At 36.3% G+C, this 15,574-nt stretch overlaps 2 protein-coding genes and 1 non-coding gene across 3 annotated transcripts; 2 read left to right on the forward strand and 1 right to left on the reverse strand.

The window, feature by feature from the left end:
* The first annotated feature begins 125 nt into the window (after positions 1-125).
* On the forward strand, positions 126-8,149 carry LOC124402032 (inter-alpha-trypsin inhibitor heavy chain H3-like). Its single transcript, XM_046874626.1, has 21 exons — positions 126-290; positions 893-916; positions 1,130-1,284; positions 1,406-1,510; positions 2,727-2,889; positions 2,970-3,080; positions 3,231-3,359; positions 3,490-3,606; positions 3,684-3,852; positions 4,187-4,312; positions 4,597-4,778; positions 5,110-5,295; positions 5,417-5,556; positions 5,756-5,916; positions 6,360-6,380; positions 6,491-6,544; positions 6,648-6,761; positions 6,839-7,040; positions 7,361-7,533; positions 7,666-7,777; positions 7,890-8,149. Exons 1-21 carry the CDS (start codon positions 186-188, stop codon positions 8,026-8,028), a joined length of 2,688 nt encoding a protein of 895 aa, XP_046730582.1. The 5' UTR covers positions 126-185; the 3' UTR covers positions 8,029-8,149.
* Positions 8,150-10,008: 1,859 nt separating this feature from the next.
* mustn1b (musculoskeletal, embryonic nuclear protein 1b) lies at positions 10,009-12,652 on the reverse strand. The gene is made up of 3 exons (XM_046874630.1): positions 12,493-12,652; positions 12,286-12,409; positions 10,009-10,367 (listed from the first exon to the last, which is right to left on the reverse strand). The coding sequence occupies exons 1-3, from the start codon at positions 12,499-12,501 to the stop codon at positions 10,261-10,263; spliced, it is 240 nt and encodes a 79-aa protein (XP_046730586.1). The 5' UTR covers positions 12,502-12,652; the 3' UTR covers positions 10,009-10,260.
* Positions 12,653-15,454: 2,802 nt separating this feature from the next.
* Positions 15,455-15,526, forward strand: trnae-cuc. Its single transcript has one exon. It is a non-coding gene; the product is annotated as a tRNA-Glu (tRNA).
* The last annotated feature ends 48 nt before the right edge of the window (positions 15,527-15,574 follow it).

Genomic DNA, 15,574 nt, shown 5'->3' on the forward strand with positions numbered 1-15,574 from the left:
AAAATAAACTTGACACAAAATAATCTGTGTGCCAAACCTAACAGTGAAAGAACTACAGCCCTTTGACAAGATGGTCAATGAACGGGCAAAGAGCACACATGATCACTGACCTGCTTACAGAAACACTGATTTAGTTCAGGGTTTCTGGGAGACTTTGCATTAGGGAACTGAGCTCAGGACGCACAATGTCTCCGGTGTGGACTGCACTGCTGATCTGCATCTCGATTTACTTGTGTTTACCTCTGGGGTCTTATGGAGCATTTGTGATCTCAAGAGAGAATGGGCGACAGGTATGTGAATTAATTCAGTGTTGAAAGATTTTTGGAAGGAAGCGTTTGTGTGTATGGAATTGGTGTATGTCGTTAGTATACGGTGTGGTTTAGGAGTCTAATTCTCAATGTAAAATGAGATTTGGTTTTAGATTTTCAAACGTGTAACCTCTTGACTGTATCAGAAGTCAACATGTTGCACAACTTTTATCCATTTAAACTGATCCAATTTTTTTTTGTCCCTTCTGTTAAAGCATGTGTTTAAACATGAATGGATTTGATCATGAATAACCAGGTTTTAATAGAAATTTCTAAACTAACGTTTCACTCAGGTTATTGCTGATAATGTGATTTGTAATGAAAACCTTTGTGTTTAATTGGAAAAAACTAAAAAGCATTTTCACCAGTTCTCTTGAACTTTTAAATCCCACTGTAATCCAGTTACATCACTGATATCTCTGCTTCTGCAGGATAGTAGCAGTAATGCCAGATTATATCATAATGAGAAATGACTGCCACAATATTTTAAAGAAACAACTACAATTAAAAATGTTGCAATTAAAAATATTAAAATATATTATGATTATTATATTAATTCTGTCTACCATATTGCCTCCAAACAGAAACGTAGTGCGAGTCCTGCTCAGGTAAGGACAAGTTAATCAATACATTAAACATTTAAACATTAACCAAAGTGATTATTTGGTTTGGGGGGGATTAGCGATCATGGTATCATTACGCAAGAAGATTATTTTGAGATTGGATTTCGACACTCAATACAAATTTTCACATCAGTTTAAATGTTTCAAATTTTGGAATACTTTCAGCACTCTTTTTTTTATTCACATTCTCTGTCTCAGATTGAGGTGCAGAATGTGAAGATATCCTGCAAGGTGACGTCTCGGTTTGCACATACAGTCATGACGTCCACCGCTCTGAACAAGGCCGGCGTTTCACAGGAAGTCTCCTTTGAAGTCGAGTTACCCAAAACTGCTTTCATCACCAACTTCAGCATGTCAGTTATGGGCTGGTTTTTATTATTCGTATTTTACAGAATCTTTCATATTATGGTTGCTTTTGATTTACTGGGCCTTTCCTTCAATGCACTTCAATATAATAGTATATTGACCTTTCAGGGAGATTGATGGAAAGACCTATGTTGGAGAGGTTAAAGAGAAAGAAAAGGCCAAGAAGCAGTATGATGCAGCTGTGTCGTCCGGACAGACGGCTGGTCTGGTCAAGTAAGTGATAGACTTGATCATAGATAACGATTTGGCTGAACAAAGACACATGATTAAATTAAAAAATATGCTCACACTCAATCACACTTAGGGACTAAATGAAAGTACCTTGAAACTAAATGATGATCGATGCATCTTGGGCAGTGTGAATGGAAGGAAGAGTTGTGTGACTTCATTGTATCAGAACAGATATTAATATGCACATATAACGTTATACAGTGTTGGGGGTAACGCGTTACAAGTAATGTGCATTACGTAATAATATTACTTTTCTGGAGTAACGAGTAAAGTAGCACGTTACTTTATAAATTTACACATTAATATCTGAGTTACTTTTTAAAAAAAAGTAATGCGTGTTACTTTTCAGTTAAATTATTTTGCATAAAAAAAAAAATACTGAATTAAAATGAACGTATTTTGAAATAGTCGAGAAAAAGGAGAAAGGAATAATGGTTAAGTGTACAACATTATACACACACACACACACACACACACACACACACACACACACACACAGACACACACACACACATCTGTAGTGCTTTGCTCTGTTGCTCTGAAATGGAGACAAGAGCTTTTCACCAACACATAAGCTGATGATGAAGCAGAGAATGATGTAGACGAGGACGTGGTCATATTTACGGAATTGCACGAAGTTTTACGAGATGAAAGCGAAAGGTATGTTCTCCCTCCACATCACCGGTGTGCAGCCCACACTCTTAACCTTATATACACGAACGATAGTTACATTCCTGACGGCGAAGGCAGATTGCAAAGCAGTGTACAGAAGTGCGACTGGAAAGTGTTCAGCCTTGTGGTCAAAATTTAGTTGATCATCTTATTGTTCTCTAAGAAGTTATTAAACATTTTAAATGTTCAAGACATGTCCTTTGCCCTAATATAACTTATTTCTTAATGGCAATTATCTATATTACACCTGTAAGGCGTGAAAAAGATACAAGTAACGCAAAAGTAATATAACACATTACTTTCCATAAAAAGTAACTAAGTAATGTAATTAGTTACTTTTTTGGGGAGTAACTCAATATTGTAACGCATTACTTTTAAAAGTAACTTCGCCCAACACTGACGTTATATAATCATAAGAAGAAGAAAAACTGAATCAGGCTGAGTACTGAGCCTTGCAGGAAACAAATGAGACAAATGAAACGCTTGAAAATATAAATGAACAAAAGGATACTTGTCTATTTTCAAGAGCTTCAGGGAGAAAGATGGAGAAGTTTTCAGTCTCTGTGAACATTGCAGCCAACAGCAGAGTCACTTTCACACTTATCCACGAGGAGCTCCTTCAGCGGCGGCTTGGCAAATACGAGCTCATGATCCGAGTCAAACCCAAACAGCTGGTTCAGCACTTTGAGGTGCAGTTTATTGCTATCTACATGTTCTCTTTTTAATTCTTCTTCATTCCCTGGAACTAACTTACATTTGTTACCTATAGATTGTTGCAGATGTTTATGAACCTCAGGGCCTTGCATTTCTGGATGCTCATGGTACGTTTATTACCAATGAGCTGCTACCCCTGGTGAAGACAACTGTCACTGATAAAAAGGTGAGTCCACAACCTTTGTGTTGATTATACGTATATGTGATTAATTGTTTTTTTCTATAAACTATGTTAATCTACAGAAATACACTAGAATAAAAATGCAATGAAAAACAAAATGCATTGTCCTGATCCTAAACACATGATCTTTTCTAGGCCCATGTGTCTTTCTCCCCAACTCTGGATCAGCAACGGACTTGTTCAGACTGTGATGGCACACAGATCGATGGCGATTTCTTCATCAATTACGATGTCAAGCGTGTATCAAATCTTAGTGATATTCAGGTTTGGAATTCTATAAACAGGAACATTGATATCAGCATTTCTCTATAATAATATTAATAATAATAATAATAATAATAATAATAATAATAATAATAATAAATTCCCATGAAGTTCTTCTTCTCTCTTTCAGATAGTGAACGGGTATTTTGTACACTTTTTCGCCCCAACGGATTTGCCCCGATTGCCAAAGAATGTAGTGTTTGTGATCGACAAGAGTGGCTCCATGAGCGGAACCAAAATTAAACAGGTAAGGAAAGAGAAATCCTTGCAACGCTGACCGAGCCGATCCAATGATTCGTTGCCTGCCTTGTCGATGTTCAACAGACTCGAGAGGCGCTACTGACCATTCTCAAAGACTTGCACGAGGAAGATTTCTTTGCCCTAGTAACGTTTTCTACCAGGGTGCAAACATGGAGGCCAAACCTGAACAAAGCCACAAAGGAAAATTTGAGAGAGGCAATGAAATTTGTTGAAAACATACACCCAGATAGTTGTAAGTATCAGCACATTTTCTGATCTTTGGGTTAAAAAGTTAGAAAACACATATGACATTAGCTGTCACGTAATACTTTTTTTATTAATACTACTTTTTAATAAGTTCCACACGAAGAAAGCTTTAAATGGTAAGTGTTTATTAATACAGGTTAAATATGGAATATAACCATCAGGGAGGTATGACATGACAACTGATGTTTCACTTTTTCTTTGTTTTTTTTACATATATATATATATATATATATATATATATATATATATATATATATATATATATATATATATATATATATATTAGCTCATTCTGAGCGATTTATTCATTTTGTTTGTAGACACAAATATCAACGATGCTGTTTTGCTTGCTGTGGATATGCTGAAATTAGCCAAAAATAACGAAGTCGTCCCAGTAAACAGCGAATCCATCATCATTCTTCTGACTGACGGAGATCCCAACGAAGGTCTGTCTGTGCGAGTAATTATATATATATATATATATATATATATATATATATATATATATATATATATATATATATATTGTTTGATGTTGTGCCCACTGTTAGCACAGAAAAAAACATTAAACTTTTAAAAAAGTTAGAAAAGAGAGATTAAAATGATCATTTATTCCAGATTTTTTTTATGTTCTCCTCATTGATAAGCTTTGAGACCAAATGTTCTCAACAACGAATAGAAGTTTATTCTTAAAAGATATAAAAATGTAGTGAATCTTCCATTTGTTTAGGTGAATCAAATCCACAGAAAATACAAGAAAATGTCCGGAATGCTATTAGTGGAAACATGACCCTCTTTTGCTTGGGCTTTGGATATAATTTGAAGTATGATTTCCTGGATGTTATGGCCAAGGAGAACAACGGTCTGGCTCGGAGAATCTACGACGAATCGGATGCCGCTGTTCAGATGCAGGTGTGAACCCAAACATATTGTCCATGAGTCCATATTAACAGGGTTTCCTCATTAACACAACAAATTGCATTTATGAAGAAGTACAAAAATTATGATTTGTCATAATCTAAAGGATGTAAGCACTTTTTAATTTGCTGATGAAGGCAAATGATTGACTTTGGTAGGTAAAAGTAACTTCAGCTCACCAACTTATTATTAACTGCATGGCTGTAACAGTACAGAATGTATATAACTTTAGCTGTTTTAAAAGCGATCTCTGAGCACTCATTTAGGTATAAACAGTATTTTGCTGGATTGAATAATTGTTTTTAATGTGCACTTGATTAAACAGGGATTCTACGATGAAGTTGCAAATGTTCTCCTATCAGACGTGAATTTCAATTACCCGGACAATGCGGTAAACTCCCTGACAGGCAAGCACTTTAAACAACTGTTTAATGGCTCCGAGATTGTCGTGGCAGGTCGATTGAATGACATCCAGATGAACGACTTTCCGATCGAAATATTTGCTCAGTCGGTGAGAGACGTCGAATAAATTTTTTAAAGTCACTTGTTACAAATTCAACCTATATGAAAAGGCTAATTCAATTACAATAAACACATTTGGAAAATTTAGATATGATATTCTTTCTGTTTAGTTGGATGACAAGTTTGCCCTAAAAGGCCAGGCCAGTGCTCAGGACTGGAATGTCATATTCCCTGACAAAGAGTACATCTTTGGGGATTTCACAGAGCGTCTCTGGGCATATCTGACCATTCAAAATCTTTTGGACAAGAAGTAAGTGCAGCATTGGGCTTATTTTGTGGATGAAAAATCACTAAGATCATCTCGATGTTTTTATAATTCTGTGATATCTGAATCGCTAAAACACCTTTCTCAGACCTTTAATAAAGGGGTTATGAAAAATACATATTAAATAAAATATTTACTTATTTGAAGGCTGAACCAAAAACTAACGGACAGCATATTCCAACAGAGACAAGGGCTCGCCCGAGGAGAAACAAAACGCCACGGCAGAAGCCCTGGCGCTCTCTCTGAAATACAACTTTGTGACGCCACTCACCTCCATGCTGGTCATTAAGCCTGAAACCGAAAACGTTCCAGAGGATACATTTATTGCCGACAAGCTGACCGAGGGTATGATACTACTACATGGTTATCGTTTCATTATTGAAAATCAGAGCACAGTTCAATCCTCTAAAAGTACCACAAGTTTGACCGTGAACTGATTTACACAAAAACATCTGCTAATGATAGCAGTAAGAAGAGAAATGCCATACTGTTTTGGGCTAACAGGAAGGCTATAGTAACTCAAATAAATACTTTTTATTGCTATAGTGAGTAATCTCAGAATTATTTATGGACTACTAACAACAACACAGAGTAGCAGCCTACATCTTGGCCATGACCAAACCAGGAAGTGTCTGAGACTAGAGGCTGAGTGTAAACAAAAACATTAAGCATTTGGCAAATCAGGAAAGAAAGGTGTAACTGAGAAATATTGGTCAGTGGACGAGTAGTACATGCTTAATGCAACAGAGAAATTGCTCATGCTTGACATGTCATTTGTTGCTTTACAGATCAACGTCGTGTTCCACCAGGTCAGAACTTATCAACAACTCCTTCAGAAGGCTAAGTACTAATTACTTTTTGCACCATGTGATTTAAAATGGATTTTTTTCTCCCCTTTTATCTGTTCATGTGATTCTAGTTACTGCAAGTTCAAACACTTACAGGACGTACACTTCAACACCTATAAGCTCAGGTAAAGGTTTTATTTATTTACTGATACATCCAGTAACGGATCAACCGAGCATAAGTTAACAAATTTGATCAATTGAACATCTTTTGTGTTGTTCATATAACAGTTGATTCCGATCCACACTTCATCATTCAGTTCCCAGACCAAAATGATGCAATCTGCTTCAACATCAATGACAAACCAGGAACTATCTTCAACCTGATCAGAGATCCACTGACAGGTACGTGGACATGCACTTCATAAGATTCTGTCAAATCAGGACTTTAAAGATCCTTTAAAGTGACCTGTTTCTTACAGGTATCACTGTAAATGGTCAAACCATTGGGGACAAGAAGGTAGACCCTGGGAAAACGATGCACACCTACTTTGGGCGCTTGGGAATCATTCATGCTAAGTTTGGCATCAAATTGGTGGTGACCACGCAGGACATCTTGGTGTCTGTAAAGGGAAAACACGCACAACTCTTCTGGTCTGACAATGCCTCAATCAAAGTGTCCAAGTGAGTAAGACAAATACATTGTAGAGAATGTGTAATAAAACAAAAGGTGTAAAAAATGATGTATAATAAGTCTTTATTAACATCCATACTCTGGATGGATGGTGGAATTGGGGTTTGAATTGCTGATCTTCTAATCAGAAGACCAATGTCTTAACCAGTCATCTACAAAGTCCTCTAAATGAGGTTATTTAGTCAGGATAGATAGACATTGAGCTTATTAATCGAACAACAATTATAGCTAGGAGGTATAATTTCAGAAATGCTTGCCTAACATCTTAAAACTGCCACTTCCCATAGCTAAATGAATTTTCCTTTCTCAGCATGGACCTGCAAGTAGCCAAAGACCGCAGTCTTACAGTGACCTTGAGGAACTCCATGAAGTTTGTTATTGTTTTACACAAAGTGTGGGCGAAGCATCCTTACCACCAGGACTACTTGGGCTTTTACACCTTGGATAGCCACTTGTTTTCTCAAAGTGTCCATGGTTTGCTCGGTAACTATGCATTAAAATTCATTCAAGACATTCATTTTCAAGCCAGAACAGATAAGCAACAAACAGGACTACTTATTTTTAATATATAATCATTATAATTTGTTATAAATGTGTGTGTTTGTTTTTTTACAGGACAGTTTTTCCATGGTGTAACCTTTGAAGTGAGTGATTTATTTCAAGGGAAAAGTCCAGACAAACCAGATGCCAACATGTTTGTGAAGGGCCACAATATCACAGTGACCAGGTGAATTATAAGAAATATTATATATATTATTACATTAAAATATTATTGAAATGTACAGATTAGACCGTAGAACCGAATAAGTTCATATAAATTGTGTGCTGTGTGACTCCAGGGGCTGGCAGAAAGACTACAGAAATGATGTGAAGGAAGGAGAACTCGTGCCCTGTTGGTTTATTCATAATAATGGCACAGGGATCCTCGATGGAGTCATTGAAGACTACATTGTCTCTGGCCTTTTTAGGACAACCTAAGAAAATATAGACAAGTCTACAGTCTACATTTCTTTTCTTAAAAAAAAAACAACTAATCATTGAAATTAACATGTTTTTGGAATATGTACATGCCTGTGATTAAAATATTTCTGCGAACAAATTACTTGGGTCTTCCATTTTAATACCAAAGCTTGAGCAGCACAGAGCTACAGAAGCAGCAATAGTATACAGTTAACAGTTTTAAAAAAGCAGAAGCTTGGGCACAGATCAAGTAGATGATAAAATCCCCAAAAAAGGGACAGTTGTTGCAAAGTTCATGAGGCTCATTGGCAGGACACAGGTAATTAAGGGTCTCATTTTTCAAGTACTGGTTTGGTCTCTGAGTGCTTATTTATTTATCATATCGGAAATGGCAAATACAACTTAACCCACCTAAATATACACTCTGGTTATTGTGTGTGCTTGTAGCTTAGTGGTTAAGGTCAGTGACAGAATGTGTGAGACAGTCCTGGTTCAAGGCTTGTTTCACTTTGATGATTTTCATTATTTCTCTAAGTTTTGCAACAAAAGATAAACCACCTGAAAAAACACCCACCCAAACCCAAACCCTGCTTGTTGACCTGTTGGCTCAGTGGATAAGAGCACATGTAAGTGTGAACCTGACAGTCCTGGTTTAAACCTTCACATCATATTGCTTTGTGTATCACGTAAAAGATAAACCCCAAAAAAAAAAAAAAAAAACACAAAACACGTTGTTGCCCTCAAGGACCTGGTGGCTCAGTAGGTAAGAGCACAGGTAGTGTGAACCTGACAGTCCTGGTTCAATCCTCACTTCAGGCTTCATTTAATGTGTTTTGTTTATAATCGCATGTCTTTGTGAATCATGTAAGAAATAAACCCCCTAAAAAAAGCAGGTTTGAAAGAAAGCACCGGTGGCTCAGTGGGCTAGAGGTGAGGTTGGGGCTGTCACTGCGAGCACACAGGATCGTGACCGCCTCTGGCGAGCTGAAGGTGCTGGAACCCGTTGGGACACTAAATCTGGCAAAGTGAGAGAAAGAGAGTGAAAGCCAGTATGTCCCAACCGGGGCTCCTGGAGAGGTGGAGGGAGGGGTTATGCTACTCTGGGCTTTTTATATATATATATATATATATTTATTTATTTATTTATTTATTTATTTATTTATTTATTTATTTATTTATTTATTTTATTTTATTATACGTCATATTCACCTTTATTTAAATACATATATTTGTCTATATAATAGACAATTACCTCATTACTACTTAAAATTATACATATCTACTTGCTTCTTTATTTTCTAAGTTATATTTTATTTATAAATAACTCATTTTGTTGATAAAAATTTTGTGTTAATTTTTTAAATGTAAGTAAATCATCTCACTGCTGACTCGAGGATGTAAACCACACCTTGGATTTGAACCCTGAGCTTCAGCAGCACACAAACACTTGCGCTGTAACCTATTGAGCTACAGATGCTGTTGGAGAACAAATTCTTTTATTGTTTATTTATAGCTTTTTTCTGCATTTATTTTAAGAAAGATATAAGCAGTACTCGAACCAGGAATCCAAGGATTGAAAGACGAACACTTTCCTGTGCTGCCACAGAGATACACATAAACCATAAATACTTTTTGTAATAGTTTATCCTGAATATGGAGCAGCTGCTTGTTCAGGCTGATATATGCCATTAAAGAATAACATGCCTTATCTGTAAAGTGTGTGTGTGTGTGTGTGTGTGTGTGTGTGTGTGTGTGTGTGTGTGTGTGTGTGTGTGTGTGTGTGTGTGTGTGTGTGTGTGTGTGTGTGTGTGTGTGTGTGTGTGTGTGTGTGTGTGTGTGTGTGTGTGTGTGTGTGTGTGTGTGTGTGTTATTTCAGGCACATAGAGTGGAGGATAAATACCCTTTTTTAAAGGCTCTGGCGCCTTACTGGTCTGGTGGTGTGTGTTGACTTAATACTATGAAGAACACAGGATTAAAGCTGTGAAATCTTTTTCTTGATTGAAATTGAAATCTTTAATAACATCAAAAACTTAGAAAATGCACAAATACAATTGTTACTTGAATATTTTAATGTATAAAATATAAGACTTAATTGACAAAAATAATTAATAATAATAAACCAAACACTATGTATTTGTTTAGAAAAATGTTACAAATTGCACAAAAAAAACATTCTTTCAGCATTTAGATTAGAAATTCCAACTTCCGGTTCCATCCTCATATAATTAGACAGCAGGCTTTCTGAAACAATCATTTGCCGAAGACACTCCCTGATGGAGCTTTGGGCTTGTCGAATGCCGTCTCTGTTCCGGTTCGCACGCCGCTGAACACAGATGGAGCCGTCTTGCCCATACGTTCTGAAAGTAGAGGCACCAGACATATCACTGCACACATCCTGGAGTACTTTTAATCCAATTCTATACCAGGGCTGGTAATACACTACAGTTATTGATTGATACACAAAGTACTGTAAAATACTGTAAGAATGCTGTCTGAAACAAACTGCTATAACCTTAAAGTTTCGATTGAGTACTCATCCTGGATCCTTTAATCAGTTTATATTACAGCAGTGTCCCAACATTATCTGTTTTTTCATCATTTAAGACTAAAATGCCATATGCTTGTATTTGTTTTTAAGTGCAGGTAATGCAGAACATTTGGGAAACAAGTTCAAATTATAAAGAACACAATTCCCACTCTCTTATCAGCCTGTTGTAAAGAAAGTTATACAAATAATATAAATATAGTTTGTCATGTTACAGTAAACGCACTAAATACTGTGTTCTAAACACTTTCTTTAGTTACAGCTTGACCTCTATTTGTTACAAAATGCTGACACTGGAGACTCCTTCCAGAAATGTTAAACACCTCACCAACAACTCCATCATTTCAACAATGACAAACAGAAACGGCAACATATTAAAACATATTAATATAAACCTGCAATTTTTCATTTTCATGTCAGTCCGATCGCTGAAAAATGACAAGACTGCTTTTATGTTGTTACTTCTCCAACCAGGAGGGGGCGCAAGTTTCTGCTGGTCACCATAGTAATTAAAACCGAGTAGGATGTGTGCATTATTGTAAACATTCACCAAATTATGTAAAAAAAAAAAAATGATAATAATAATAAATAAATAAAATAAAATACATAAAATATATATATATTAAAAAAAACCAAAGTTGACAGTGAAAACCGTGTTTTCCAGGCAATACGTTACCTTTTAATTTTTTTATTTTTTTATTTATATATATTTTTTACCGAGTTTAAGGGGGCACTTGCCACAGGCTTCTTGGCAGTTTTGGGGAAATGTATTCATGATTTTATTATTATTAAATTTTTTAAAAGGGATATTTGACCCAAAAATTCTGTATGTTTCAAACTTTCCCTTTAATATTTGTTATATGAAGCACTTTTTAATCTGTTCTCTGAGGGTAGTTTGAGAATGTTCTTATGGCTACTACATAAAAATAGGGTCGTTGCACATTTGTTAAAATACATACATTTGCTTGTCATTTAACCAAATTGGCTATTTAAAGGTTTTATAGTTAAAAAACAAATAGCATTAATTGCATATTGAAAACCCTCAATAAAGAGTAAATTGAGAAATTATGTAAAATGTGTTGTCTGTATTAATAATCTGCCCCCCGGAAAGATTTCTGTAGTTCCCAGAGAGGTAAATGAGGCATTTCGTGTTGCCACGTGACTGAGACACCTTGGTGCGTGCAGCAATGTTACAATTTTTACTGTAATTATCTGTTGCTAGTTCAGGAATATTATGTAGTGAAAAAAGACAAGCTTCTTCCAGCACTGGTATAATAATAGTAGCACAAGTGGCTGAGGACTTAATCAGAGACCCTTACAATTCTCTCAATTAAACATTTGAGCAGTTGAGGGTTTTAGAGCCTCGCACAAGGGCTCAACAGTAGCATTATAGCAGTACTGGGATTTCTATCAGAAGTCCACCATCTTAACCAGTGCCCTACCATGTCCCATAGCTAAATCATAAATGGTTTGACAAAGTTTTCAAGCAGGACGAGCAGCAACAAATTCCACAGTTGTTGTAATATTAGCACCACTGTAACAGCGCTTGACCAATCACATTAGTGTTGGACATTTATATTTCTATACAAAATATAGAAATGATAGAAATATAGAAGGCACATTAGAGTGTAACATTTATGTCTTTAAAACCTCTTAAAGGCAACCGAGAAAACAAGCAATGTGTTAACATTGTATATCAAATTGAAATAAATGGACTTTGACAAACTCACCACATTCCACCATTACTTCATATGTTTTACTCTTCACTTCTCCTTTTAGGCCCAATTTACTGCGGGCCCCTTTCAGGTCCTCCTCCTTCATGGGGGGACGCTTCTTCTTCTTCACCTCTCCTGGCTAAAGGAGTGAAGCAGATGATAATAATTCGATTTGAATCACCTATAAAAATGAACGTTACACTTGCCTACATGATAGCGTACCTGAGACATGGCGTGTGCGTATATCCGTAAGATCCCGTCTGGCCCTTTTCCTTGTCCCTCTCCTATCTCAGTGCCCTTTATATATCCTTCTCTCTGTGTGATCCTCTCCTTGGTGCTATCTCTGTCTTTCTGTTATCACAGTGTATTATTAGCTATGACGTCAGCGACGTGCAGCCGAAGTGGACGATCCTTCTCATCGAGAGTGATGACCTCGAACAGCTGGACGAATAAAACACAAAACATACCCTCACAAACACCCCACCATTACCCCCCAACCCCCCGTAACCTTAGACTTCCTCTTCTTTACTGAAATGGGAGCCAGTCATAATGCTTTATAGTTTCAGTATGACACATGAGGACATTATCAAAAGCAATATTCAGTTTAACAACAGTCTATGTGTCTCCTGGACATCAGGTGAATTTCATGTGCAAAAAGGTTTTGGAATTTAAGTATTAAGAGATTTAATCTATGTCCTTTTGTGTATGTGTGTGTGTGTGTGTGTGTCTAGAGTATATGAAATGAATTATAAGAAGAGGATACAAATGGAATGTCACGCCAGTATAAGATACAATATGAAAGTAGCGTGATTCATTTTTCAAACGTAGGCTCGATAGTTTTATTTCTTACCATCTGCTCAAGTAAGATAAAACCTGCGTTGCTGAAAAGCGAGACATTTGTTTGAGTCCTATGAACATTATTTTTCATAATATACACAGTTAAAATGAAGACCCGAGAAAAGCTATTCATAAAACAGATTTTCCATTAACAGCCTTTAAATATGACTGTCTCATCACAAATTATGACATTACAAAGACCTAAAATATATGTGACACACTCACCACTAATTATTTTGTCTTAGTACAGATATAGTGATAGTGATATGGACGTCTGTGATCACTGGGACATTTTCCAATAAAAGATTGAACACAGCAAAACAAAATAACAAAAAGCACTTTTTTTTTGGGACAATGAGTCAGCTTTAATGAACGAGTCAGCAGGTAGTGTGTGTGTGTGTGTGTGTGTGTGTGTGTGTGTGTGTGTGTGTGTGTGTGTGTGTGTGTGTTTTCAGAGGGAAAACAGGCTATGAATAGTCATTGAGCTGATGTGTCTGGCTCTCTGTGTGATCTGGTTAGACTTAGGAAACACTGACAAATGCTTGTATTAGAGGGTCCAAATATTATGTACTGCAAACAACTGAAGTTAGAAATGTCAAAAACTTTGATACACACGATCTAAAAAAAGATCAGATAAATACTAAGTTATTGCAGCAGTTAATATACAAATTGTATTTTTTTATTAGAGGGGGTGTGGCCTCTGTGTCTGTCATTCCCGGTTGAGCAAAGAGCAAAACAATTTTGTGATATTACAAAGACAGATATCTGATTTGGAATTTTCGGACAATATTAGCTTTATTGGATATTATTTAATCATCTAATCATTTCATCTAATTTCCAAATATTTTGCTACTAACATCACATATATATGATTTATACTGATATAATAATTTATCCTGGAAATTTTTTCAAATTAAATATTTTCAGGGACACAAAATGTTTTATTTCTTGGAAAGCTCTAGGAGGTAATAATAGAATATTATGAAGCTAAAATGTATCTAATTTTAAAAGCAAATCGGTTTATATGCTTAATTTTAAAAAGAAAACCTACAAAATAAGCAGAAAACCATAAAACATTGGTGAGCATTTCCTATATTAGACAAAAAGAAAAAATCAGCTTGTTTATTTTTTCTATCTTGACAATCAAATACTCTGCTTCCTTCAGCTAAACACAAAACTATGCTGTAATGCTGCATATGAGAGTCCTGACCTCCTGTGTGTATATTTCAGGCTTTACTCAGGCTAATCGTAGAACAGTCAATAGTTTAGCGCATTGTGGTATGTCTACATTCCTGCACTCAGTTTACACTTACCATCTGTCCCAGTAACTGAATGTTCAGGATTCCTTCTCACACCAGTGATGGACTGTTTATGTACTCCGTTGTGGTTAGGATTTGGTGTGTTTAATTCCCGGTTGTGTGTTAAACCCATGGTGTTTGCTGTCAAGAATTGAAGTTCCTGTATTGTACCTGTCATTGTTTACTGAACTAATGTAAGATTTTAGTGAGAATAGACACCCAGGAACACTTGGGACAAAATTGTATTATAGTTTATATTGGAAGTAATTCATAGCACACCCAGAATTTGCTTAATAGTAGAAGTGTTCAGTGGCAATGACCTTAGCCCCAGAGCATTCAGAAAGGCAGCTGTCAGGCTCTAAACCAGATCCCAACCTTGCACATTTAACAAGCTCATAGTTGAAAAGAGTGTGTTAGAAAAAAAGGCAGGGGGTTGTGTGGCGAACCTGTGGGGACTTGCCATCCATTATTCACTAAATATGTCCAAAATAGGACCCTTAGTGTTGAGTTTCCACATCAAAAAAAAAAAAAAAAAAAAATCACTGATACCATTTCATTGGTATTGAGATAAGGCTGTCATTATTTAAACTCTGACTAGATTCCTGCTTAAACCCTGGAAAAAAAAAAAAAAAAAGAAAAAAAAAAAAGCTCTGGCCAGACTCCAATGTAAAAATAAACAGAAAAAAGTAAATCTCAAAGCTAATACAATCAAAATGAAGTATGCTATATTATGAATGGTTATCTTTTCAACTCATCAATTTGGCTAAATTGTACAAATAGTAAGAAAAGCGATCAGACTGGCAAGTAACACTCCAGGAATCGCAGACACCAAACATCAATTCACAGACAATGCTCCATATTCAAAACAGTATTCAAACCAGCAACGATTAAGCGATCTTCATTTGCAGCTGTCTGCTGTGGCTGATATACTGTGTGGATTATCCAGGGAATGAAACACCTCTCTGGTTCATGCTTTACATTCCGTTTGCGGCTCGCCCACATCGACGTTCCTCGGGCACTGCACATGCTTCTCACGCCAGCTCACCATCTCCCTGGTGGTCTAGTGGTTAGGATTCGGCGCTCTCACCGCCGCGGCCCGGGTTCGATTCCCGGTCAGGGAAGTAAGGTTTTGACAAAATGTTATAAAAAAAGAAACATTACAAGAAGCA

The sequence above is a fragment of the Silurus meridionalis genome, chromosome 19 (assembly GCF_014805685.1).
Source record: "Silurus meridionalis isolate SWU-2019-XX chromosome 19, ASM1480568v1, whole genome shotgun sequence".
NCBI classification, from domain to species: domain Eukaryota; kingdom Metazoa; phylum Chordata; class Actinopteri; order Siluriformes; family Siluridae; genus Silurus; species Silurus meridionalis.